The sequence below is a fragment of the Mandrillus leucophaeus genome, unplaced genomic scaffold (assembly GCF_000951045.1).
Source record: "Mandrillus leucophaeus isolate KB7577 unplaced genomic scaffold, Mleu.le_1.0 Scaffold371, whole genome shotgun sequence".
Taxonomy (NCBI): Eukaryota; Metazoa; Chordata; class Mammalia; order Primates; family Cercopithecidae; genus Mandrillus; species Mandrillus leucophaeus.
The window spans coordinates 386,798-413,387 of NW_012103932.1; the positions used below are offsets into that span (position 1 = coordinate 386,798).

At 46.0% G+C, this 26,590-nt stretch overlaps 1 protein-coding gene across 1 annotated transcript in view; it reads right to left on the bottom strand.

Moving 5' to 3' along the window:
* Positions 1-26,590, bottom strand: part of TRAPPC9 (trafficking protein particle complex 9) — a 479,714-nt gene that overhangs the window by 360,856 nt on the left and 92,268 nt on the right. Inside the window, exons 6-7 of the mRNA XM_011990156.1 lie at positions 15,526-15,742; positions 4,542-4,685 (exon numbers count right to left, since the gene is read on the bottom strand). Of these exons, the coding sequence (XP_011845546.1) occupies positions 4,542-4,685; positions 15,526-15,742 (361 nt within the window). The remainder of the gene's footprint in view (positions 1-4,541; positions 4,686-15,525; positions 15,743-26,590) is intronic.

A 26,590-nucleotide genomic window follows, 5' to 3' on the forward strand; every position in this document is an offset into this window, starting at 1 on the left:
CCCCGACAGAGGCAGGTTCAGGGCATGGGAAGCTGCCAGAGGGGGCACTGCAGTCATGGCCGGGATGAATTCCTGGACAATGTAACAGTAATGGAAACAGCATACACAAAGGCAGCAGAATAGCAATGCTGTTGTATTTGGAGAACTGTCAGCAATTTAGTACGGCCAAATACAGGGTGAATGTGAGAGTGGCAAAAAATGAGGCTGGAAATTACAAATATGTGCCATTCTAAACCTTTCACAAAGGAAGGAATCCCTCTGCCCTTTTAAGAGACTCCTGTGCAGTTCACAGGACCAGGTTTGCACGCACAACCCATGAGGCTTCAGAGGATGACAGCTCCATTAATCTACTGCTGGAATGCCATGGAAGCTCTGTGCCCACACACATGGGAAGCCTCAACAAAGATGCCCTGTACCACGATCAGAAAAGCAACACAGTCACGGTTCCTAAGAAGATTCCACAAATCATCAAAGTAATACTTCATCTTGTAAAAAATGACCAAAGTCTTGGGGAACTCAGAGCCTTTCTGTGTAAATACTTGCCCTCATAATGTATCTTGTAGGTTCAATCTTTAGCACATACTGGAGAGTACACATGGAGCAGAAGTCCCCAGATGATGCTGTCTTCAATGCATGTCACCAGTCTAGTTTCACAAATTACAAGAAGGCTAGAAAGACCCTCCTCAGCCCTGGGGTCATGTGTTTTCCATGCCTGGCTGCTCTTCTATTCCATACTTTATTTCAACTCGGCAAAACGTAGAAATGTTAGTTATCTGTGAATAGCACCATGAGCTCTTCAGAAAAAACATACCATCTAATAAATTATAGTATCTATCATTAAAAATAACAAACTGCCACATAGCACCGCACAGCCCAGCTGTCCAAACGAGAAAATGGAGGCTAGGGAGGATGTCATTATTGATCGGCGGTTACAGTAATTAGAGGCTGAGGTGAGTGGAAAGAACCTTTCAGACCTCCTGACTTTTGTCCTTTTCTCAGACGACTCCAATTAGCCAAATACCATTATATAAAGGCCTTTCAAGAGACTGTTATTTGTTCAACAGTATCAAGCATCCTAAGTTCTTCTCCTTTCAAACTAAGTGTCTTTAAATCACTAATTAATATGACTTTAAATAACCATAAGACACTATCCACATTTCATGGGTAAACAAATTTCCCTGTCACCTAAAAACATACAGCCAGGACCCCATCAATCACAGTGTGCGTCCTCTTTCCAGGACAAGGGGCACCTGACACCTCTAGAGGGTTATGCTGACTTTTCATCAAAAATCAAACGCAATTTATATCTAATGGAAACATAGCCCATATGGAAGCATACGGATTTCATTCTCTGTTTTCTCACCGGGAATTAACAATCCACCAAAAACAACGGATCTTAGAAGTACCTCATGATCATAGCTCCTCCTCTCTTTTCCCATAAACCGCCTGATTTGAAATCTGGCTGAGTCTGGTTGCAGCTTTGTCAGTCATCCAAACTGAGATGACGAATCTCTCCTAAGTCACTCTACAAACACCATGGAGAAAACGTCCTACCACGACTAATTCAAACTCAGATTTTAAACAGATATTCTCCTCCAGTATTTCTGGTAGATCTTAAAAAGAGAAAAAGAAAGAAAAAGAAACTGTCTTCAGGATACTGGTGTGGAGAAGATACACCGAAGAGAGATCACAGCATGGGGGGGAATTAACTAAGGGCTCTGGCCATAAAAGCAATGGCCAGTCGTGACCACGTGAGGGAGACAAGGAGTCTAATGGACGAGCCACATCCAACTCAAAGCCTCCGTCCTCACTTAGGGCTGGTGAAGACCACAGGCCACGGTTAAACATGCTGTTTCAATAAGAATTCACATTTACTTATTTTACACACATATATTAAAAGAGCCTCCAATGTGACCTGTTACAAAATATCTAATTACTCAAAAATATAGCATACAGATCACCCTTTTTGAAAGATCACATGAGGAAAAGGTACAACTATCACATGATAGGCTTAGAAGTGAACAAAGCTTAATAATATAAACAGGATAAGATAAAAAGGAGGGGAAGGCAGAGGTTAAAGCATCACCGAGAACCCTCGCTGTATTTTCCTGTAGAGGTTTTCTTTGCCGCCCAGAGACAGATGCTGACTCTGCGTTCTGGACAGGAAGGGCAGGGGAGATAGGCAGGCACACACCCACCACCACTCCCAGGCACAAGGATGCTCATCAACAATGCATGACTGCTATTAACAAAAAAAGAAACACAGCAACAGAGCAGTTAACAGAGAGCCCTATGTGCTCATCCACTCTGCTCTTCCCGGCGGCCATCTCACGGACACGCGTGCAAACATCAACGTCCGAGCACGTGGGGCTGGGAGACACAGTCTACTTCTCAGTGCTGTCATCACAACAAGACAAGGCCTCACATGTCTGGAGTGGAGACAGTCGGGTTCATCAGCCTGACACAGAAGAGTGCAATGGGTCACTCCAATTATTGGTCCTGCATACACGCTCAGTCATCTCACCATGTCCATGGAAACCACAGGGCACCCAAAGGGGAAGATATGGCCCATGCCCTTGAGAAATACAAACTCCAACAGAAAAACACAATACAGCATACGTATACATACACGTACAGTGTACACACACATATGTGTTCATTGTAAAAAGAACGTGCATTTTATTTTATTTTATTTTTTAATTTTGAGATGGAGTCTCACTCTGTCACCCAGGCTGGGGTGCAGTGGTGTGATCTCAGCTCACTGCAATCTCCACCTCCCGGGTTCAAGTGATCCTCCTGCCTCAGCCTCCCAAGTAGCTGGGATTACAGGCATGCGCCACCTCGCCCGGCTAATTTTTGTATTTTTAGTAGAGATGGGATTTCACCATGTTGGCCAGGTTGGTCTCGAACTCCTGACCTCAGGTGATCCGCCCACCTGGGCCTCCCGAAGTGCTCAGATTATAGGAGTGAGCCACCATGCCCAGCCAGAATTAGTGCATTTAAACCTCACAACTACCCTCAGAGATGCACACCCCACATTACCCTGGAGCCAGAGCCTACTCGAAGACAGACAGCGAATAGCCAGGGGAAAGCAGTGGGTGGAGGGCTGGAGAGAAACATGTCCTGCTTTCAGAAATGTGAAAAACAGAGAAGTACAAAATTTGTGAGGTGCCAGGACATGAGAGTGAGGGAGTGGAGTCCCTGCCTGGACAGCAGCAGTGATGGAGCAGCACTGCAGGGGGCAGTAATGAGCCAACCAGACGGCCTGCAGGGAGGAGAGCCCGTTCCCCAGGGGAGAGTGCTGCCTTCCCAGAAGGTGTCCTCGACAGGGGACAGCCCTTCGAGACCCTACCCTTTCCTGGGAGTGGTGAGCACCCAGGGCCTGGCACGGGGACAGGAAGTCCCGGCCCTCCCATCGCCAGAGATCTCTCCAACAGCTTCCCAGCTGCACAGGCCCTGCTGGGTCAGCAGAAGCCTTGTCTCTTTGCCGAAGAGAACCACATCACCCAGGGTAGCCTGCATCCAACTGCTGGTCAGTGAGAGAGGAGAAAGGCCCAGCCCCTCAGAACAACATGGGACACGTCTGCAGGGCACGGCAGTGCAGAGCTCCCCGTGCGGCTGAGGCCTGTGTCGATATAGCACCGAAGCCCAGCTTCTCCCACTGTCCAGTCTCGCCTCCGTCTCTTTCCTTCCACGGGGCTGATCCCATGAGTACCTCCCAATACGCTCTGCACACATCAGTCTCCACAGCAGACAGCACTTCCCTGAGAACCCAGCCGGCACCACACACTGGGCCAGGGTCAGGGAGGCAGGAAGGCATGTTTGGGGCGGCTGAGCCACAAGTGCGTAGGGAAACAGGTCATGTTTCCTGCTATCAAAAAGCAGATAGCACCCAGGAGCAGCATAAGAAGAGAAGATGAAGGCCAAGAAAGGAGCCTGGGAGAAAGGCAACCTTGAAACAGGGGCAGAGACACCGCATGGCCCCATGAGCGCAAACACACGCAAACCTCATCTTTGGTTCTGGAAGGGAAGATGGAGTCACCCAGTGACTCGAAGGGGCACAAGGGACCCCTGGGTTCTGTTCATGCCCGTCTCTGATCCGGGTGTTGATTACAGCGGTGGCCACTTGGTGAGAATTCACTGAGATCACTGAGACACATTCCTACGAGTCGTGTACTCCTCTATGTAAATGTTATGCTTTGACATTTATATTTTATAAAAGGCAGGCTAAGGAAATGGGAGGCAACACAGGAGGCTGAGAAGAAGCCCGAGAGGCGGAGGGAAAAGCCGTGGAGTGTGCTGGCCGGCCAAGGAGCAGGAGGGGATGGCGTCAAGGTGGGAGGAGGTGGCACAGGGGTCCCAGAGAAGTGAGTGTGGAAGGAGGGAGCCAAGGCGTGGGGCAGGGACCTTCTCACCGACGAGGAGCTGGCCAGTGTCTTCCACCCACTGAAACCCAAGCCCAGGGTTTACATGAACCAGCATCTAAAGTGCTCTCATTCACAGTCCCTTGAAAAAAAAAATCATGGTTTGAGCTCACTCACCCTGATCCGACAAGAAGTCCAGCATGGTCTGTAGAAGGAAGGACAGGTGTCTGACAGAGAGGGCTGGGTTCCCCATCCTTCGGGAGGCGTAGACCAGTTCATGGAGCAAACGCATCTGGACCGCAGCCCAGCCTCTGTGCATGCCTGTGATGGAAGTTACAAAACATCACAAAAGTGCTTGGAGAGGGTGCAGGAAATACAGTTAATCTAAGTTGTAAAACTTGGCAATTTGAAGACAAATGCCTCAACCATCAAACTCAAAGAGCAACAAAAAATATTTCCTCTGTTTTTAATGACCCTGGAAAAGGACTTTAAAGTTGGCGTGGGTTTCATACAGCAAAAACAGGTATTACATTATAGCTTCTCTCTTCTGCAAAGACAGGATTTAATTTCAAAAATTACCTGTTTTGAAATAATAAACTTAGAACAGAAGTTGGTTTTCATATATCTGAGTTAGAGACATACTTTTTTTTCAAGAAAATACTCATATTTGAAGGGCCTTCATTATCAACAACCAAGAACATTAAATCAAAAATATTTCTCTAAAATATGAGAAAAATGAAGAAAAGTAGATAGCTAAATTAGAAAAAAAGTTAAATTCTACAGCTGCTCACTCCAAAATAGTTTAGCATCTTTGAATTAAAGATGGAGAAATTTGGATGCACAGACAGTCGAAAAGTATCTCTTTTTTTAAGAGATGGGGTCTTTCTCTGTCATCCAGGCTGGAGTGTGGTGGTGCAATCATAGCTTACTGCAGTCTGGACCTCCTGGGTTCAAGCAATCCAATCCTCCCATTTCAGCCCCCTGAGGAGCTGGGACTACAGGTATACACCACAATGCCCAACTAATTTTATTTTATGTTTTTTTGGTTTTTTTTTTTCCTGTAGAGACAGGGTCTCCCCATGTTGCCCAGGCTGGTCTTGAACTCCTGGCCTAGAGCCATCCTCCCACCTTGGCCTCCCAAAGTGCTAGGATTACAGGTATGAGCCACTGCTCCCAGCCAACCTGTGTTAACACACACAGCCCGCCAATAGTTCTAATAACCAATCACACAGACTGGCTAATCACTGCTCCAGCTGATCCAAAACTTAGACCATGAGAAAACACATAAAGGCTCATTCAAACTCCGACAAAACTGCCATGCACTGAAAGTCCATAATAGCTCACGACAGTTGGTTAACAAGTATTTACTGAGAGCACAATACTGTGCAGGGCAGGTTCAGGAGAACGAGCAGGGAGATGAAGGGCCTGCTCTCATGGCATTGACACTCTTGTGGGAAGAGTTAGGCCTCAGCCCTGGGAAACAGCGTGCTGGTGGATGCTGGGACAAACACAAACAGTAATTGTGAGGGCTGATGGGGCTGAGTGGTGCTGCGTCAGCCAGGGTAGGTGGGCAAGGAGGTGACCTCTGGGGTGAACCCTCGATGAGAAGGGGGCCACACCAAACTGTAAAGCGGAGACAGTAGTCATAGTACAAGTCAACGTTGTGAGGTTTAAGTGCAATAACCCATTTAAAGCACTTCAGCAGTGTATTTATCATAAGTTCTCAATAAATGCTAGTTGCTATTAATATCATTATTCAATGAATATAATGTGGTTAACACACAGGCCAACCTTTGACTCTAGCTGTGACATGATTAATGATCCATCCTGTTCCACTGTTTCACTAAGAATGAGTCCTCCATTTTCTCAGATCCCTGTTGAGGTTATTTATTAAAATTACCTGCTTGTGTGTCAAAATCCCCCCATTCAGGTATGACTTCCTGTACCTGAAGACTGTGTGTTACTTACTATTGCATGCCCAGGACAGGGCCTGGCATGAGATTGGGCGCTCGGCTGATGCTGACTGGTGAGCAAGCAGAATAAGAAGGGATGCTTGCTCCCCAACGCAAATAGCAGGGGCCCTTCCTTCTATCCTAACCTTTCTCTGTTTGCCCACTGATATTTGAAGACGCTGCTCCAAGAGTTCCGCCACTCACAGCCCTTCCTGACCTCTTCTCTCAGCACCCTGCCCTGCACAGCCGACCAGTCCCTCTTCTATATTTCCACTGTATTTTGCACAAAGTTCAGCTCATAGGAGTTATCTGGCAGGTACCATAAGGCATCCGTAATCTCATGTTTTTGTTTCTCTCATCGATCCTTAATTTCCTTGGGAGACAGGTTTGGTCTTATCCATTCGAGTGTCCTTAATGCCTGGCAGGGTGCCTGATAACACAGTTGGTACTTCACATGCATGTAGATCAAGATGCAAAGCTGATGAAAGGAAACCCTCCCATGTTGTGGACAAGCATACAGCTATGAAGGAGAACCGTGATGTGGTTTCTGGGATCTGCTATAAAATACTTCAACAAAAAATAAACAAAGTAAAAATAAAGCCAGTGTGGTCAAATCTTGATAATGATTTAATCTGGGCAATGGACTCATTATTCTATTCTATCCTCTCTAATTTGTATATATTTAAAGTATTTCTTCATAACTTCTCATTGAAATCCTTGGAGCTGACCCTACACACACTTAAAAAAATAAAAATAAAGAAAAACACTACTTTATATCTCTGTAGTTTATCTTTGTGACATCTTTTGGAATATAAAATGGTAGTACTTCTCATACAACTGCAGGAAAGGAGAGAAAGACGAGTCCCTGCAATATTCCATATTGTCAAAAGAAGCCAAGACCAAATGCCAAAATGAAGAAGAGATTTTTTTAAAAATTATGAAGCTGAAATCAATGTCATGACTAACCTAGCCATGAATTCAGAAAGACACAATTTAACTAATCTCAACACTACCATATCTAGAAGGTTTTCTCACATAGGAATTGGGCAAATATCACTTTGCTGATTCTTTTAAAAATAGATAATGATCCAGTTCCTACCACGGGCGATTATGAGTAAGACCGAGTATAAATGTTCTTAACAGTAAATAGTGTACAAGCCATAATTTCTACGTGGCTCAAAGTGCTCTCCCTATAAAATGTGAATTATTTTTCTGAAAACAGATTTGCAGCATATGACCCAGTGATAAAATTTTCAATACTCTTGTAATCAAAAAGTTCACCAATTTGGAGGTTTATTATATATATGAACTATTGCCTTTTAGCAAATCCATCTGCCTTAGCAGTCTCTTTCTTTCATAAGAGTTCCTGGGCAAAATTTAATCCCTTGTCCAGGAAAAGGCTTGAGCAAAAGGCATGATCAAAAATCTTCATATACAGCAGCACAAATAAGATTTAAATGATACCAAGCGGCCCCTTAAGCCAGCAAATACACACAGCATGCATCAGTGTTCCTACCTCGACTGTCTATAACCAGTTAGTGCAAATGTTCATTTCAAGAAAAAGACAGAATACATTTTAGGACCTGAGAATACAGACAATTTGCCTTTTATTCACAGATACAGGGTGTTAGTAGATTTCCATTAAATTCTCTGGGAGCTATTTAAAGCAGTCCAGAGCCACAGTGGAGATGGGGTTTAAAGTGACTTTTGTGTTTTGTTAAACACACAGTCAGCTGACATTTATCATTTTTACATTATTTAATCTCAGCCAGTCACCTTCTTTCTCTAGCCTCTTTCACAAAATAATGGCAAATGTCTCCTCCTGACACAGATGTTTGTTTTTTTTTTGAGACGGAGCTTCACTCTCGTTGCCCAGGCTGGAGTGCAATGCCACGATTTCGGTTCACCACAACTTCTGCCTCCCGGGTTCAAGTAATTCTCCTGCCTCAGCCTCCCGAGTAGCTGGGATTACAGGTGTGTACCACCACGCCCAGCTAGTAGAGACAGGGTTTCACCATATTAGCCAGACTTGTCTTGAACTCCTGACCTCAGGTGACCCGCCTGCCTCAGCCTCCCAAAGTGCTGGGATTACAGGCGTCAGCCACTGCTCCCAGCCCCAGACGTTTTTCAGATGTACTTACAAATCATGAGAAGTGTTATAACGAAGAACAAGAGAATTCAATGAAAAGAGAAAAATAACAGCGTTCGATGAAAGAGAAAAATAAAACAGTTCCACTTAAGACTGAAAGGACCACTGAGGACCTCTCCGAAAAAATGGCATCCAGCTGTGACCTGAGGATGACTGGGAGTGAGGCAGGAAGAATAGGGAAGAGCATCCCGAAGGAGGCAAGAGGCATCAGAAGAGCTCAGACTGATGCAGTCTGAAATGTTATAGATAACCGGCCCCAGGACAAGAAAAAAGGAGAATGAAGGCGACTCCTAAGACAACTTGCATAGAGCTCAGGAGGCTTGCTTCTACCCTGAAGCCAGCCTGGAGTTACATTCAAAGGATGCAAAAAAAAAAAAAAGGAACTGAAAAGCAATTTAAATCTTGCCTGAAGTCTCTCAAAAGCACAGCAAATGGGGATTCCATTCACAAGTGCACATCGAAATCTATTAAAACATACTCTCTCATCACTCTACAAAGCAGCAGTGTGATTGCTTTAAAAACTCTTTCTTCTTCCTAAACACTACTCCTTCCCAATCAAATTTCTCCAGAATCCAGCCTAAATGAGCTTAGACACCCAACTCTCCCCTGCTGAGACTCTGGGATCTAATCTCTCCTCCTCCACCAGTAACTCATAGTTTTTTTTTTTTTTTTTTTTTTTTTTGAGATGGAGTCTCGCTCTGTCACCCCGGCTCAAGTGCAGTGGTACATTCTCGGCTCACTGCAACCCCTCCACCTCCCAGGTTCAAGCGATTCTCCTGCCTCAGCCTCCTGAGTAGCCAGGATTACAGGCATGAGCCACTACACCTGGCTAATTTGTATTTTTTTAGTACAGACAGGGTTTCATTGTGTTGGCCAGGCTAGTCTTGAACTCCTGACCTCAAGTGATCCACCCATCTCAACCTCCCAAAGTGCTGGGATTACAGGCATGAACCACCACACCTGGCCACTCTTAGCCTTTTGAAATGTAAATCCTACAAGTTTTAGGGCTTGTCCAGTTATTTTGTCCAAAATTAACTGTGTTGCTAGGGCAGGCCCCTCCCTGGCCCTCATCCACAACCAAAGGCCAGGGAGGGCCTGCCTTAGCAACACACACTTCTTCTGGGGCAGCCGGGGCGGGACGGGCCTTGCAAACCCCGTTCACGCTGGCCTCAGGGGATGCTACGGGAAGCACACTAGACCTGACCAAAGATCTCATTCGACTAACAGCCACTAACATTTGCTGAGCACCGTGCGAAGCACCTCCCAAGGACTGACCAATTCAATCCTTACAACCTCCACCAGTAAACTAGTATAAACCAGTGCCTCGCTTACGGATGAGAAAGTGGGCACACAGGACTCGGGGACACGGCCAGCGTCCCACAGCTGGTCAGTAATGGCATACTGCGCTCTCACCAGCTGTGCGACCTCAGGAGTAACACTGCACCCTGCCTGCCCTGGGCCCTCACATGGCACGTGGAACGTGCGGTCTCCACTCACCAGGCTGTAAGAAACGAGGTTACGCATGTGAAACCGTTTACCACGAGGCCACGGCTAGCCTTGGCGTGGATTAGAAAGAGACACCCCGTAGGCAAACGCAGCCTGCAGGCACCAGGCTTAGCAAGGCATGCCCAGAAAGTCCCTGTGGGAGGCAACAGCACCGCTTCGTCTGCGTGCACCCCCAGCTGTGAGCCGCAGATGGCTGGCAAGCACGGCCCAGCACCCCACACAGGCCACAACTGCACGGCGACCCTGCCCAGCACAGCAGCTGCTCCAGGTATGTCACCTAAAATACCAAGAAACAGCGAAGAAAATGTGAACAATCACCTTTTCCGAACAATCAATTTTATGTAACATCTAATAAGGACAGTTTATTTCAACTTTTAAGTTCAGGGGTACAAGTGAAGGTTTGTTACACTGGTAAACTTGTGTCCTAGGGGTTTATTGCACAGATTAGTTTGTGACCCAGGTATTAAGCCTAGTATCCATTAGTTATTTGTCCTGATCCTTTCCCTCCTTCTACCCTCCACCCTCCAAAAGGCACCAGTGTATGCTATTGCCCTCTACGTGTCCATGTGTTCTCATCATTTAGCTCCCACTTATAAGTGAGAACATGTGGTATTCGGTTTTCTGTTCCTGCATTAGTTTGGTATGAATAATGGCCTCCAGTTCCACCCATGTCCCTGCAAAGAACATGACCTCATTCTTTTTATGGCTGCATAGTATTCCATGGTGTACATTAGCACATTTTCTTTACCCAGTCTATCACTGATGGGCATTTAGGTTGATACCATGTATTTGCTATTGTAAATAGTCCTGCAATGAATGTATGCGTGCATGTGTCTTTATAATAGAATGATGTAAAGAAATATAAATCATTCTATTACAAAAATTTTTTTAATAAATAAAAATATCCCTAATTTCGAGGCTTACTATAAAGCCATAGTACTCAAGATAGTGTGGTACTGGTGAAAGAACAGACAAATAGGTCAATGGAGCAGAAAAGATAGCCCAGAAATAGAACCACAAGTATAGTCAACTGGTCTTTTTCCAAAGCAGCAAAGACAATCAATGGAGCAAAGACAGTCTTTTCAATAAATGGTGCTGAAATAACTGGACATCCACAAGCAAAAAAAATAACTCTAGACACAGACCTTACACTCTTCACAAAAATTAACTCAAAGCGGATCATAAACCCAAATGCAGAATGAGAAAATACAAACTTCCCGGAAGTTAACACGAGAGAAAATCTTGGTGACCTTAGGTATACTAATGACTCTTTGGATATAACACCCAAGGTATAACCCATCAAAGAAAGAATTGATAAGCCAGACTGCATAAAATTTAAAACTTCTGCTCTGCAAAAGACATACCAAGAGAATGAGAAAACAAGACACAGACTGGGAAAAAATATTTGCAAAAGACACAACTGATAAAGGACTGTCATCCAAATCATACAAAAAACTCTTAAAGTCAACAGCAAGGAAACTAACAACCCAATTAAAAAGGAGGCAAAAGATTTGAACAGACATCTCACCAAAGAAGGTATCCAGATGGCAAATAAGCATAAGAAAAATGCTGAATATCACATGTCATCAGGAAATTGCAAAGTAAAGCACCAAGATACCACTACACACCTATAAGAATGGCGAAAATCTAACACTGACAACCCCAAATGCTGGCAAGGATGTGGAGCAACAGGAACTCTCATTCATTGCTGAAGGGGATGCAAAATGGTTCAGCCACTGTGGAAGACAGTTTGGCGGGTTCTTACAAAAGTAAACATATTTTTACCATATCATCCAGGAACCATGCTCCTTGATATTTCCCCAAATGAGCTGAAAACTTATGTCCACACAAAAACTTGCACACGAATGTTTATGGCTGCTTTACAATTGCCAAAACTTGCAAGCAACCAAGTTGTCAACCAAGATTCATTAGATGAATGTATAAATAACTGTGACATATTCTGATAGTAGAATATTATTCAGCACTAGAAAGAAATGAGCTATCAAGCTGAGAAAAGACATGAAGGAAACTTAAATGTATATTACTAAGAGAAAGAAGCCAATTTGAAAAGGCTACATATTGTATGATTCCAACTATATGACATTCTGGGAAAGGCAAAACCATGGAGACAGTAAAAGGGTCAGTGGTTGCCAGAAGGTAACAGGGAGGGACGGATGAGAAGACAGAGCACGAAGGATTTTCAGGGCAGGGAAACTTCTCTGTATGATATCATAATGGTGGGTATTCGTCACTACACATTTGTCAAAACCCACAGAATGTACACCACCAAGAGTGAACCCTAACGTAAACTATGAACTTTGGGTGACAATGATGTGTCAACATAGGTTCATCAACTGCAACAAATGTACCACCCTGGTATGGGGTGTTGACAGTGGGGAAGTCTGTGCGTCTGCAGGGGCAGGAGGTAAGTGGGTCATCAGCCTCAATTCACACATCCTCGTGGTCCATCTAAAGGTGCCAATCATGAAACAAGGGCTGGGGAGACAGGTTCCACCCCATCCCTCCAGGGAACACAGAGGAAAAGGAAATTAGAGAAAGGGAGGGCAGGTAAAGAAAAACTGTTATAAACCTCATCTCAGAGTACACCTTATCCATCTTTGTGTATGACCTCGCCAGGTCTCCTCTATTCTGCACCCCGTCATGGTTTTTAGGGCTTCTTTAAACATGGGGCTTGACATCTGTCCGTGCTGGATGTGCTGATGATTGGATTCATACTGTTAGTGGAGTTCATTTTGAACTTGGATTTTATCCCTTGCTTTTGTCTTAGCTATTGGTGATGATCCTGAGTGCAAGAGGTCAAGAGCAGAGTTCAGGACCCTCTCCAGCAGGCCTTCTCTTCTGCAGGGACGTCTTGGTTCGTGCTTTATGCTGGACATCACTGACATGTTGAGGGTGAACACACAAACTCCCTGGCAGATCTCAGCCATTTCACCCGGGCGCACAGCACCACAGGCTTTTATCCTTTGCCCAGAGCGGTCATGAGCACTCCGCCTGCCCCTGTGGCTCCAGAGAGGCAGGATCTCTTCGGCTCTAGAGACAAAAACCCACAAAAATTGGGGATTCATATGGGGAACTGGATGGGACTTGGGGGATTTTCAACCATGAACATATCTGCTTGCACGCAGGGCCTCAGCTTTTCCCGGTGTAGCTTCAGGCCAGACCACAGCAGTCAAGGGCAGAAGAGCCCTCCCCAGACTGCAAAAGCTCCCCTCAGGTCTAGTTCTCTTCCCTGAAGAGAAATAAGAGGCTAAAACGCTGCGTACACTCCATCCCCAGCCTCCCTTCACTCCCCTTCACTGCCCGCCTGACTCTCCTCCTGCTATATTACTCACTCAATCTGCGTTTTCTCTTCCAAACCCAGTGCCCTCCTTTTAAATGAGGCAGGAGGATCACTTCAGCCCAAGAGTTTGAGGCCAGCCTGCGCAGCATAGCGAGACCTCATCTCTAAAAAATAAAAATAAATAAATGATTTCCGATACCACAGTGTTCTCAGCCACAGATTTCGCAAAGTATAGCTGCCATGCCAAATCTGGCCACCATGTACGAATGTAAACACAGTTTCGTGGTTTACGTGCTGTCCATGGCTGCTTTCACACCACAACAGCAGGGTCGAGTCATTTCCGCAGACACCGTGTGGCCCATAAAGCCTGAAATATTTACTATCTGGCCCTTTACAGAGAACGTTTGCTGACCCCTGCTCGAAGCTAATCGGAATGCATCCTGAGAATCGGATTTGAGGTTCTATCAAATATAAGTGTTGCCTTGGGAAGATGGTTGAACAGTAAGAAGTCTGGGGAGTGTGACTTAGGAGTGACTGTCACAGCAACCATAGACACATAAGTTAGAAGCAGGTTCTGGAAGAACCTAAGAGCTCTGTGCAAACACCGGGAAGCTGTCACATGTGAGAGGCACCTGTTTATTTCCACTGTAGAGGGCAGAAACTGTCTCCTTTGCCATTGCATCACTCACCCAACACACCACATGGCATGGGGACAGGAGTATAATGAATTACCTGTTGAATCAATGTACAAAAAAGTCCAATAGATATGTCTTCAGATATTCTAGTAGGTGAAAGTAAGGAGAAATTCAATGTTGGGGAGAGCCCTATCAGAATTATCCAAAAGCAGAACTGGATTCATCATGAAGCCATGAGCACCTCCAGTCAGCAGAGGCCAGTGAAATGGATGCACATGACCACATAAAAAAGATGCTGAAGAGGCCGGGCGCTGTGGCTCATGCCTGTAATCCCAGCACTTTGGGAGGCCAAGGCAGGGAGATCACCTGAGGTTAGGAGTTCGAGACCATCCTGGCCAACATGGTAAAACCCCTCTCTACCAAAAATACAAAAATCAGCTGGGCATGGTGGCGGGCGCCTGTAATCCCAGCTTCTCAGGAGACTGAGGCAGGAGAATCACTTGAACCTGGGAGGCGGAGGTTGCAGTGAGCCAAGATCGTGCCATTGCACTCCAGCCTGGGCAACGAGAGTGAAAGTCTGTCTCAGGAAAAAAAAAAAAAAAGGATGCTGAAGAACCCATTTTTGCCGTGATGGGAAATGAACCTAGATGACATCTCAGTTGTTTCCTGTTAGAAGCCTATACCTTCACTAGCTCTAGGCTTGAACCAAAGAAAAAGTGCTGTATGTTCCCTATCTAAAAGCAACCCCTCAAAAATGGTTTCTTTGATTTGTTTTTGGGGTTTGTTTTGTTTTGTTTTGTTTTGTTTTGAGACAAGGTCTTTCTCTGTCGCCCAGGCTGGAGTGCAGTTGCACGATCCCAGCTCATTGCAACCTCTCCCTCCCAGGTTCAAGCAATTCTCTTGCCTCCGCCTCCTGAGTAGCTGAGACTACAAGCACGTACTACCATACCCAGCTAATTTTTGTTTTTTTGGTAGAGACAGCGTTTCACCGTGCTGGCCAGGCTGGTCACAAACCCCTGACCTCAAGTGATCCGCCCGCCCTGGTCTCCCAAAGTGCTGGGGATTACGGGAGTGAGCCACCACAGCTGGCCCCAAAAAATGTTTTTTCTCCTTCTAATCAGACTTTGTCTAATACTGGGCATTATCCTTGTACATATTTGTTATTAGATTGATTGATAGCTTTATTTTTAATACATATTACCCTGCATTAATATTTCACAATAAGAATTTACTGCTGAATGCATAGCTCTGGTATACACATATACCCAAGGATATTTATTCTGGGTTCACTGATGTGTGCTAACCTAACTAAATCTCATGAGTAAAATTCATTAGGTATTTCCAGTGTTTGATTGATGATGACACACCATGCCAATGAACTCAAAGGCAAGAAACGACTCCCACTGATAAAGATTCAAGAATCCGAGCCCCAAGGCAAAGCACCAGTACTTTTTCCTATAATCTGATTAGAGTAGGCACCCAACTCCAGGGCAGGGATCTACTCATTCTGGAGCCACCAGCACCAACCACGATGTCTGCCACTCAGGGCAGGGGCTGAACAGCATGTGATCATCCGACAGAAAGCAACACCTCAGCGCCAGCAAGGGGACTCCAGTACCTCTGCTGAAATCCTTGGGATCCAGTGACAGACTGTAGCCGGGGAGCGTTTCCAGGAGGAGTTTGTAGCAGGCTCTCCACCCAGGCTCTGCGATGCTCGGGGCCACGCACTGCATAGCGGCCACGCGCTTGAAGAACGCAGACTTGCGATGGAAGCCGATCAGCTCGTAGAGCTCGGAGAGGACGCTGTAGCGCTGAATTTTCTCCTCCTCAGAAAGCTGAAGCACAGAGAGAAAGTAAAAAGCTTTTGAAAGAAACGTATAAGTGAAAAAAAGAAGCACACATTAAAAATGTTTCTTCATAAAACAAAGACCTGAGGAGACATCAAGGAGAGGGAATGCCTGGTGAGCAGTGCAGGGCACAGGCCCCAGGGCAGCGCCGGGTGGCTTGAGACCTTCCCCAGCCATGGCTGCAGGTGCAGCCCGTCGCCCTGCTGATAAAGCCCAGATTCTCTGCTACAAAGGTACTTGCTACAAATCTGAGACCTCTACTTTAAGTTCCTTTACAAAAGAAAAGAAAAGGAACAAGAGTTCATCTACACAACTGGATTTTATCAAGGTCTTTCATCAAACACAAAAACTCTTAAAACACAAGAAGACACAGAACCATGTAACTGGGTAATGAATTGCTAATAATACCATTGAAATTAGACTTAAGACTTCAGGGTTTACAAAAAGTTTTCTTTCATCCAAGACCCAACTGAATCCTCCCAACAACCCTGTAGTGGAGCAATCAGAACTTCTGTTTCTTTCTTTTTTTTTTTTTTTAGACGGAGTTTCACTCTGTCGCTCAGGCTAGAGGGCAGTGGTGCGATCTAGGCTCACTGCAACCTCTGCCTCCCAGGTTCAAGCGATTCTCCTGCCTCATCCTCCTGTGTAGCTGAGATTACAGGCACCCACCCCCATGACTGGCTAATTTTTGTACTTTCAGTAGAGACGGGATTTCACCATGTTAACCAGGCTGGTCTCAAACTCCTGACCTCAAGTGATCTGCCGGCCTCAGCCTCCCAAAGTGCTGGGATTACAGGTGTGAGCCACCGTGGCCAGCCGACAACTTCTGTTTCTTCAGCATCTACTGTATGGCAGCAGACTTAAGGTACCTGATTAACTCAATACAACCATCCTGTGAGATGGCATATAAGGACATTAACAGCTCAGGGACACATTAATCACTGGTGCAAAATCACACAGCCAAGAAGTATTAGGGACAAGACCTGACTCTGGGCCTGGGCCCTGGTCACCGCACAGCTGCCTTCAGAGAAGAAGGCAGGCAGAGCCCACTCTGCTGCTTCAGGAGCATTGCTTAAGGAAGCGCTTCTCTCCCTCCTCTGCCCTGGATGATGAATGTTTCCCTGATGTTTCTGTGAGTACAGAGCCATAGCTTGAACACCCCCTCCAACTTGGGCCTCCAAACCCTCCCTCCATCCCCTCTCCTCTGCATTCACTGCCATGGCCTCGCTGGGGCCCTCGTCAGTCCTCATCTGGAAGAGGAATTGGCATCGTCTTCGTACCACTTCTCCACCTTCCTTCACCTGTCCATACACCCCTGCCAGACTAAGGCTCCTGAGACATGGCTCAGAGGCCATCACCCCAGCCACAGTTTGAGTGTTTGTGCCTCCCCAAAATTCACACGTTGAAAGCCTAGCCCCCAAGGTGATGGAATTAGGAGGTGCGGACTTTACAAAGTGATTGGGTCGGGGGGTGAAGCACTCACGAATGGAATTAGTGCCCTTATAAGAGCTAGCTCACCTCTTCCACCACGTGAGAACACAGAGAAAAGATGGCGGTCTACGAACAAGCAAGTGGGCCCTCCCCAGACACCAAACCCGCTGGCACCTGATCATGGACTTCTAGCCTCCAGAACTGTGCACAGTACATTTCTATTGTTTATCAGCCACCCAGTCTGTGGCATTTTGTGACAGCAGCCTCATCGGACTAAGACAATCCCCATCTTGAAACCACTAGACCCCTCCAGGACTGTAAAACGGAGCCAAATGCCTTCACGGGCATGCCAGGCCCTCCTCAGTCAGGCCCAACCTGCTCTGGGAATTCGAGGCCCCACTGCCTACCTATGACCTCACCAAACTGAACAACTTTAACTCATTTGTCTGCTCATTCCGTCAACACATATTTACTGGACCCCTACTCTGTGCCAGCCACTCTGTGGCAGGGGATACAGCGGTGAACAAAACAGGCTAAGACCCCTACCCTGGGGGCCTCCATGCTAATGATGGGCGAGTCCCCTGGCTTAGAATCAGTGGGGAGGACGACAATAAATCAATGAACGAAGAAACAAAATAGCTGCTCTAAGTCCAGTGAAATACACTTTGACACAGAATCATGGGTGGAAGCGTATGAGGTGGAGTGCACCAGGTGACGCCGCCAGGGCGCACAGGCTCTCTGCTCCTGCGCTCCCTCCACAGCCACGTTTGACTCTCCCTTTGGAGCCTCGGTTCCAAGGCCACCCTCTCCAGGAAGCTCGTCCTCACACCCTTCAGTTGGAAGCTGCCGCTTCTTTCCCTAAATTCTCCTAACCATGCTGGGCTCCATAATGTCCTTTCTGTGTCTCCCGTACTATTTATGTACATGTCACATCTCTGCCACCCCCACTTTTCCTAGAGTGAAAGCTCATGCCGACGCCGACGACGTGTGAGAATCACCGTTGCTCCACCTGTTCACCAGCATATGAGGATATCAGTCTTTTTTATTTTAGATGTTCTGGTGGCTTTAACTTCCATTTCCCTGAAAACTAATGATGTTGAACCTTTTTCATATGATTACTGGCTACTGGTATATCTTCCTTTGTGAAGTGCTTGTTCAAATCTTCTGACAGGTTTTAAAATTAGACCGTTTGTTTTATTACTGAGTCGTAGGAGTAATGTATATATTCTGAATGCAAGTCCTTAGTTATACATGTTTTGCAAATATTTCCTCCCAGTCTGTTGCCAATTTATTTTCCTAAGGGAGTCTTAATAAGCGAAAGCATTTCACTGTGATGTTGCTCAATTTATCAGTTTTCTCTTTTATAGTTAGTGCCCTTCTATGTCCTACTCTTAGACAACCTTTGCCCAAGGTCACAAGGATATCCTGTGTTTGCATCTAGAAGTTGTTGTCTAGGTCTATGGTCCATGAATATTCAAATTTGAGTAGGACATGGCCTGTCCCTTTCCAGGAGTGCACAGTACAGCAGCAAACAGAGGCCCCAGTGCGGGAGGACAGCATCCAGGGAGGAGGTGGAGGAGGTCTGTAAAAAGGAGGCAGGGGTTGGCCGGGCACAGTGGCACACACCTGTAATCCCAGCACTTTGGGAGACCAAGGCAAGCAGATCACCTGACGTTAGGAGTTCCAGACCAGCCTGACCAACATGGAGAAACCCCGTCTCTACTAAAAAATACAAAATTAACCAGGTGTGGTGGCGCATGCCTGTAATCCCAGCTACTTGGGAGGCTGAAGCAGGAGAATTGCTTGAACCAGGGAGGCGGAGATTGCAGTGAGCAGAGATCGTGCCACTACACTCCAGCCTGGGCAACAAGAGTGAAACTCCGTGTCAAAAAAAAGAAGAAGAAGAAGAGGTGGGGGTACTTAATGCCTTTATCACAAATCTGGAAATGCCCAGACCTTCAGCTGCACCACTTTGTGCCAAACATGATAAAAGATGTTGGGGAAGAGAAGACAAATACTTATCTTAGCCAGTGCCCTTAAAGAGGCCAACATCTAAAACAAAGGTGACAGCCGGGAGGGTCACATGCCTTGGCCTCCAATGCGTTAGAACTCCCATTGATTCTCTCTAAGATGAAAGGTTGTGATACTATGATCAGTAATATATTATTTCATTCCTCTTATCATTTCAGTGTAATAAGAAATCAAATGATAAACACTATATTGCAAATGGAATTGACATCACTTCAAAGCCCTAAAACGGTTCCTTAATGGGAAAAGCTCAAGTGCAACTGCTTTTGGGCACTAGGCAGACACTTGACTAAGAAGCCGTGAGCCCAGGGAGCCTTGGGACAAAGCCATGTTTGATCAACACAGGCACCTATGGCACAAGGAGCCAGGGAGTACAAAACGGTCCCAGGCAAAGCTAGGCCAAGATCCTCAAGAAATCTTGAGATGAAATCCCCAAACTCATTTCCAACCTGCTGCTCTTTTAGGGAATATTAATCAGCACATCTTTGTTCTAATCTTTCTACAGGCTGCACAGTCACGAAGTCCGAGTTCAGGGCCCAGATGTTTATGTGAGGTTCCAACGGAAGTGGCTCCAAGACTCCTCAAGACAAGGAGGTTTACTCACAAGGCAGACTCTGGGGGATCCGAATATTAATTCACTACTCCATTTCCAAGTAGAAAGTAAGTTTAGACCTGCTTTATTCTGTTAACAAGAAATAAAGTGATAACATCAGAGGGAAACTCCAGACACAGGACTGTCTCTGGCAGGATGGAGAGGGAGGAATACAGCCTGGAGCTGTAAAGTCCTGAGTTCCAGGGCCACATCTGCATCTGTCTCTTATACACATCTAGATGTGTATAAGAGACAGATATAGTCATGAGGGTGAGACCTGCCTGATTGGAATTAGTGCCCTTATAAGAGCTAGCTCACCTCTTCCACCACGTGAGAACACAGAGAAAAGATGGCGGTCTACGAACAAGCAAGTGGGCCCTCCCCAGACACCAAACCCGCTGGCACCTGATCATGGACTTCTAGCCTCCAGAACTGTGCACAGTACATTTCTATTGTTTATCAGCCACCCAGTCTGTGGCATTTTGTGACAGCAGCCTCATCGGACTAAGACAATCCCCATCTTGAAACCACTAGACCCCTCCAGGACTGTAAAACGGAGCCAAATGCCTTCACGGGCATGCCAGGCCCTCCTCAGTCAGGCCCAACCTGCTCTGGGAATTCGAGGCCCCACTGCCTACCTATGACCTCACCAAACTGAACAACTTTAACTCATTTGTGTGCTCATTCCGTCAACACATATTTACTGGACCCCTACTCTGTGCCAGCCACTCTGTGGCAGGGGATACAGCGGTGAACAAAACAGGCTAAGACCCCTACCCTGGGGGCCTCCATGCTAATGATGGGCGAGTCCCCTGGCTTAGAATCAGTGGGGAGGACGACAATAAATCAATGAACGAAGAAACAAAATAGCTGCTCTAAGTCCAGTGAAATACACTTTGACACAGAATCATGGGTGGAAGCGTATGAGGTGGAGTGCACCAGGTGACGCCGCCAGGGCGCACAGGCTCTCTGCTCCTGCGCTCCCTCCACAGCCACGTTTGACTCTCCCTTTGGAGCCTCGGTTCCAAGGCCACCCTCTCCAGGAAGCTCGTCCTCACACCCTTCAGTTGGAAGCTGCCGCTTCTTTCCCTAAATTCTCCTAACCATGCTGGGCTCCATAATGTCCTTTCTGTGTCTCCCGTACTATTTATGTACATGTCACATCTCTGCCACCCCCACTTTTCCTAGAGTGAAAGCTCATGCCGACGCCGACGACGTGTGAGAATCACCGTTGCTCCACCTGTTCACCAGCATATGAGGATATCAGTCTTTTTTATTTTAGATGTTCTGGTGGCTTTAACTTCCATTTCCCTGAAAACTAATGATGTTGAACCTTTTTCATATGATTACTGGCTACTGGTATATCTTCCTTTGTGAAGTGCTTGTTCAAATCTTCTGACAGGTTTTAAAATTAGACCGTTTGTTTTATTACTGAGTCGTAGGAGTAATGTATATATTCTGAATGCAAGTCCTTAGTTATACATGTTTTGCAAATATTTCCTCCCAGTCTGTTGCCAATTTATTTTCCTAAGGGAGTCTTAATAAGCGAAAGCATTTCACTGTGATGTTGCTCAATTTATCAGTTTTCTCTTTTATAGTTAGTGCCCTTCTATGTCCTACTCTTAGACAACCTTTGCCCAAGGTCACAAGGATATCCTGTGTTTGCATCTAGAAGTTGTTGTCTAGGTCTATGGTCCATGAATATTCAAATTTGAGTAGGACATGGCCTGTCCCTTTCCAGGAGTGCACAGTACAGCAGCAAACAGAGGCCCCAGTGCGGGAGGACAGCATCCAGGGAGGAGGTGGAGGAGGTCTGTAAAAAGGAGGCAGGGGTTGGCCGGGCACAGTGGCACACACCTGTAATCCCAGCACTTTGGGAGACCAAGGCAAGCAGATCACCTGACGTTAGGAGTTCCAGACCAGCCTGACCAACATGGAGAAACCCCGTCTCTACTAAAAAATACAAAATTAACCAGGTGTGGTGGCGCATGCCTGTAATCCCAGCTACTTGGGAGGCTGAAGCAGGAGAATTGCTTGAACCCGGGAGGCGGAGATTGCAGTGAGCAGAGATCGTGCCACTACACTCCAGCCTGGGCAACAACAGTGAAACTCCGTGTCAAAAAAAAGAAGAAGAAGAAGAGGTGGGGGTACTTAATGCCTTTATCACAAATCTGGAAATGCCCAGACCTTCAGCTGCACCACTTTGTGCCAAACATGATAAAAGATGTTGGGGAAGAGAAGACAAATACTTATCTTAGCCAGTGCCCTTAAAGAGGCCAACATCTAAAACAAAGGTGACAGCCGGGAGGGTCACATGCCTTGGCCTCCAATGCGTTAGAACTCCCATTGATTCTCTCTAAGATGAAAGGTTGTGATACTATGATCAGTAATATATTATTTCATTCCTCTTATCATTTCAGTGTAATAAGAAATCAAATGATAAACACTATATTGCAAATGGAATTGACATCACTTCAAAGCCCTAAAACGGTTCCTTAATGGGAAAAGCTCAAGTGCAACTGCTTTTGGGCACTAGGCAGACACTTGACTAAGAAGCCGTGAGCCCAGGGAGCCTTGGGACAAAGCCATGTTTGATCAACACAGGCACCTATGGCACAAGGAGCCAGGGAGTACAAAACGGTCCCAGGCAAAGCTAGGCCAAGATCCTCAAGAAATCTTGAGATGAAATCCCCAAACTCATTTCCAACCTGCTGCTCTTTTAGGGAATATTAATCAGCACATCTTTGTTCTAATCTTTCTACAGGCTGCACAGTCACGAAGTCCGAGTTCAGGGCCCAGATGTTTATGTGAGGTTCCAACGGAAGTGGCTCCAAGACTCCTCAAGACAAGGAGGTTTACTCACAAGGCAGACTCTGGGGGATCCGAATATTAATTCACTACTCCATTTCCAAGTAGAAAGTAAGTTTAGACCTGCTTTATTCTGTTAACAAGAAATAAAGTGATAACATCAGAGGGAAACTCCAGACACAGGACTGTCTCTGGCAGGATGGAGAGGGAGGAATACAGCCTGGAGCTGTAAAGTCCTGAGTTCCAGGGCCACATCTGCATTATCCCTAAGAAATAGGGATCATCAAATCTAATTACAATTGTTGAAAAGACTCAATAAAATAATGCGAACACTAAGCATAAGCCTAAAACTCTCGGTGAGTGTTCAAGAAACAGAACTATCACTGTTAGTTAATGCCTTTGAAACCACAGGTTCTAACCCCAAGTTAACCAGCCACAGATGCTCAGAAAATGCCTTAATCCTCATCAGCCTTCTCAAACGTGGGCACTTGCAGTGACTAGAAGAACAAGGCGTGACAGATGCGTAGGGGCAGCCTGGTGGCAGCACTCAAGTAAGTGATGACCGTGGAAGAATGCAGGATGGGAAACAGTGGGCCCCACACAGTCCCAGGTTTGGAAAACACACTCTGCTTCTCTCACCAGCTATTTCCCGCCACAATTACCCGGAGAGAAAAGACGTCTTCAAAATTATACAAACTTTCCATTTAGTTCTATCAAAAAAGTTTGGAAAAAACCTAACTTACTTTCTTACATCCCGGAATAGGAGCATGAGGCATGTACCAAGGATTTTCCTTTAAAAAGCATCTGCCTAAAGTAATTGGATCCATTTTCAGTTTTAATCATTCAAAGGTAAGAAAGAAAACAAAACAAAAACTTCAATAAGACCCTACCCGTCAAAAATTCATGAAGTAGTAGAGGAGATAGGCCCATAAAGAATCACAGTATTGGGGCCAGGCAATGTGGCTCATGCCTGTAATCTCAGTACTTTGGGAGGCTGAGGCAGGCGGATCACCTGAGGTCAGGAGTTCAAGACCAGCCTGGCCAACACAGTGAAACCCCGTCTTAACTAAAAATACAAAAATTAGCCAGGAGTGATGGTGGGTGCCTACAGTCCCAGCTACTCGGGAGGCTGAGGCAGGAGAATCACTTGAACCCGGGAGGTGGAAGTTGCAGTGAGCCGAGATCGCGCCACTGCACTCCAGCACAAGAGTGAGGCTCCATCTCAAAAAAAAAAAGAATCACAGTGTTGGGAAGAAGATGGACGGAGAGATGGCTGAAACAGGGATGCTGTGCCCTATGCCTTGGACAGGTACCTGGAAGGTTCCTAGACTACCAGGTGTACCCACCACGTGCTAGAGGAAGGACACTTTGTAAACAGTCAGTGCCCTTGGTAAGTGCACCATCCAAAAGAGATGGCCAAGCAAGGGCCACCCTTGACCCCTGATCACCCTGGTTCCAGCCTTTGATTCACTCTTGGATAACCTGAAAAACCCACTCCTTCAAGAAATACTTCAAGAAAGGCTTCAAGAAATACTGCCTACTTTTACTATCTTTGGGTTTAGTGAGCGAGCGTGTTCATGTGTACTTTAAAGATTATTTGAACTCTGACTACAGCTTTTCTCCACATTCATCTTTCCATGCCAGATTTTTTTTTTTTTTTTTGAGACAGAGTTTCACTCTTCTTGCCCAAGCTGGAGTGCAATGGCATGATCTCGGCTCACTGCAACCTCCGCCTCCCAGGTTCAAGCAATTCTCCTGCCTCAGCCTCCTGAGTAGCTGGGATTACAGGTGCCTGATACCACACCTGGCTAATTTTTGTATTTTTAGTAGAAGAGGGGTTTTGGCATGTTGGCTAAGCTGGTCTCAAACTCCTGACCTCAGGTGGTCTGCCCGCCTTAGCCTCCCAAAGTGCTGGGATTACAGGTGTGAGTCACCACATCCGGCCAAGTTCTGAGTTTCTCTAAGTCTGTTCTCCATAAAATCTAGTCCTTCCAATGACAACTCATGGAGCCTGAAATTAAAAACCAATTAAATAAGACCATACACAGCTAAAACGTCACCCACCCCCATCACTGCTTTCCTAAACTCCTCTCCTGCCTGTCCAAAATAGACTAATGCCTTCCGCACTACACTCACAAAACACTGCAGATCTGTCTCCTCAAACAGAAAGAGCCCTCTGCAGGAGGAGACCATTCGTATTCCCCTCTGAATTCCCAGCACATCGTGGTGGCAACAGATATGATTGTCATTATAGTTTCTTTCCTATAAAAACACTTTGGGCCAGCCTGGCCAACATGGTAAAACCCCGTCTCTACTAAAACTAAAAAAATTAGACAGACACGGTGGAGCGTGCCTATAATCCCAGCTACTTGGGAAGTTGAGGCAGGTGAATCACTTGAACCCAGGGGGCAGAGGTTGCAGTGAGCCACGATCATGCCACTGCACTTGAGCATGAGTGACAGAGCAAGACTCCACCTCAAAAAAAAAAAAAACAAATACTTTGGGATACTTAAATGAGACCTTGGGAGAGAGACAAAAGTAGTATGTTTGGAGTCTCACATCTCTATCCAGAGCTTCCATGAACCATTTTTACATTTTCTGTTCACTGATTCATTCAGAACATAGCTTCTCACTCCAGAAGGATTTCTGTTTTTCTGCCAGGAGTTTGTGGTCACTCTTATGCCAGGACAACTTTAAAATAAACCCTCTTTGGATTGGTTTTATTTCCTTCCGTAATGCTTAATACTGAGCGTCAACTTGATGGAATTGAAGGATGCAAAGTATTGATTCTGAGTGTGTCTGTGAGGGTGCTGCCAACGGAGATTAACATTTGAGTCAGTGGGCTAGGAAAGGCAGACCTACCCTTCATCTGCTGCCAGCGCACTTAAGAATATAAGAAGACAGAAAAATATGAAAAGACGAGATTGGCCCAGCCTCCCAGCCTACGTCTTTCTCCCGTGCTAGATGCTTTCCCCTCTAGAACATCGGACTCCCAGTTCTTCAGTTTTGGGACTGGGACTGGCTCTCCTCGCTCCTCAGCTTGCAGACGGCCTATTGTGGAAGCTTATAATCACGTGAGTTAATACTTAATAAGCTCCCCCTTATATACATATATATCCTATCAGTCCTGTCCCTCTAGAGAACCCTAATACACCTTCCAACAAGATCAAGTTTCCTTATCTTCTTACTTTAAGGACTGAGATACTTTCTATTGCATTCTTTTACTAAGCGTGTCGTTTGGGGGATCTTGGCTTTACACATGGGTCTGCCATCCAGCTCCCAAGTCTGGGCAGGGCTAAGGTTTATTTCCTATCCTCCTATGTGAGCACTGAAAGCTGTTACCACAGCTAGGCAGGGCATTCTCTGCCTTCCAAGGCCCACTGACTTTCAGAATTCCTGCTTTTGGGAGAAGGATTTCCTTTTCCTTCTTAACAATGAGCTATGCATTTTGAAAGATGCTAGGGATGGGAATGGTGGGATTTTTATCTCTTCATTAGAATTTTAAGGAACTTGTGCTGAGCGTTTTTGGACCACTACATTGCCAAAACAAAAATCACTAGGTATTTTCCAAACTTAAATATTATTTGAAATTTTTCTTTTCTTTTTAACTATTAACATACTTCTTTTTTTTTTTCCATTAAAAAACATTGTTCAGTCCATGGCCCAGCCTGGTGTTCGGGGCCACAGGGCCTGCCCAGTGCTGGATTTTATCAGGGCAGCATGGTGCTGAGGTCCGAGGCAGGCCTGGCACTCACGTTGCTCTCCTTTCCCTGGCGGAGGTCGTCTCCCTCCATGCTGTGCTGCCTGGGGCCGGAGGAGGCTGACTTCGGTGGTGCAAGGCTGTCCTTCCCATCCTCTTGCATGCACCTTTTCTTATTTATGTGCGAGCCCTGGGTGTAGCTGTGGTCTCCTGCCTGGTTTCCTGGGTGTGGCTGTGGTCTCCTGCCTGGTTTCCTGGGTGTGGCTGTGGTCTCCTG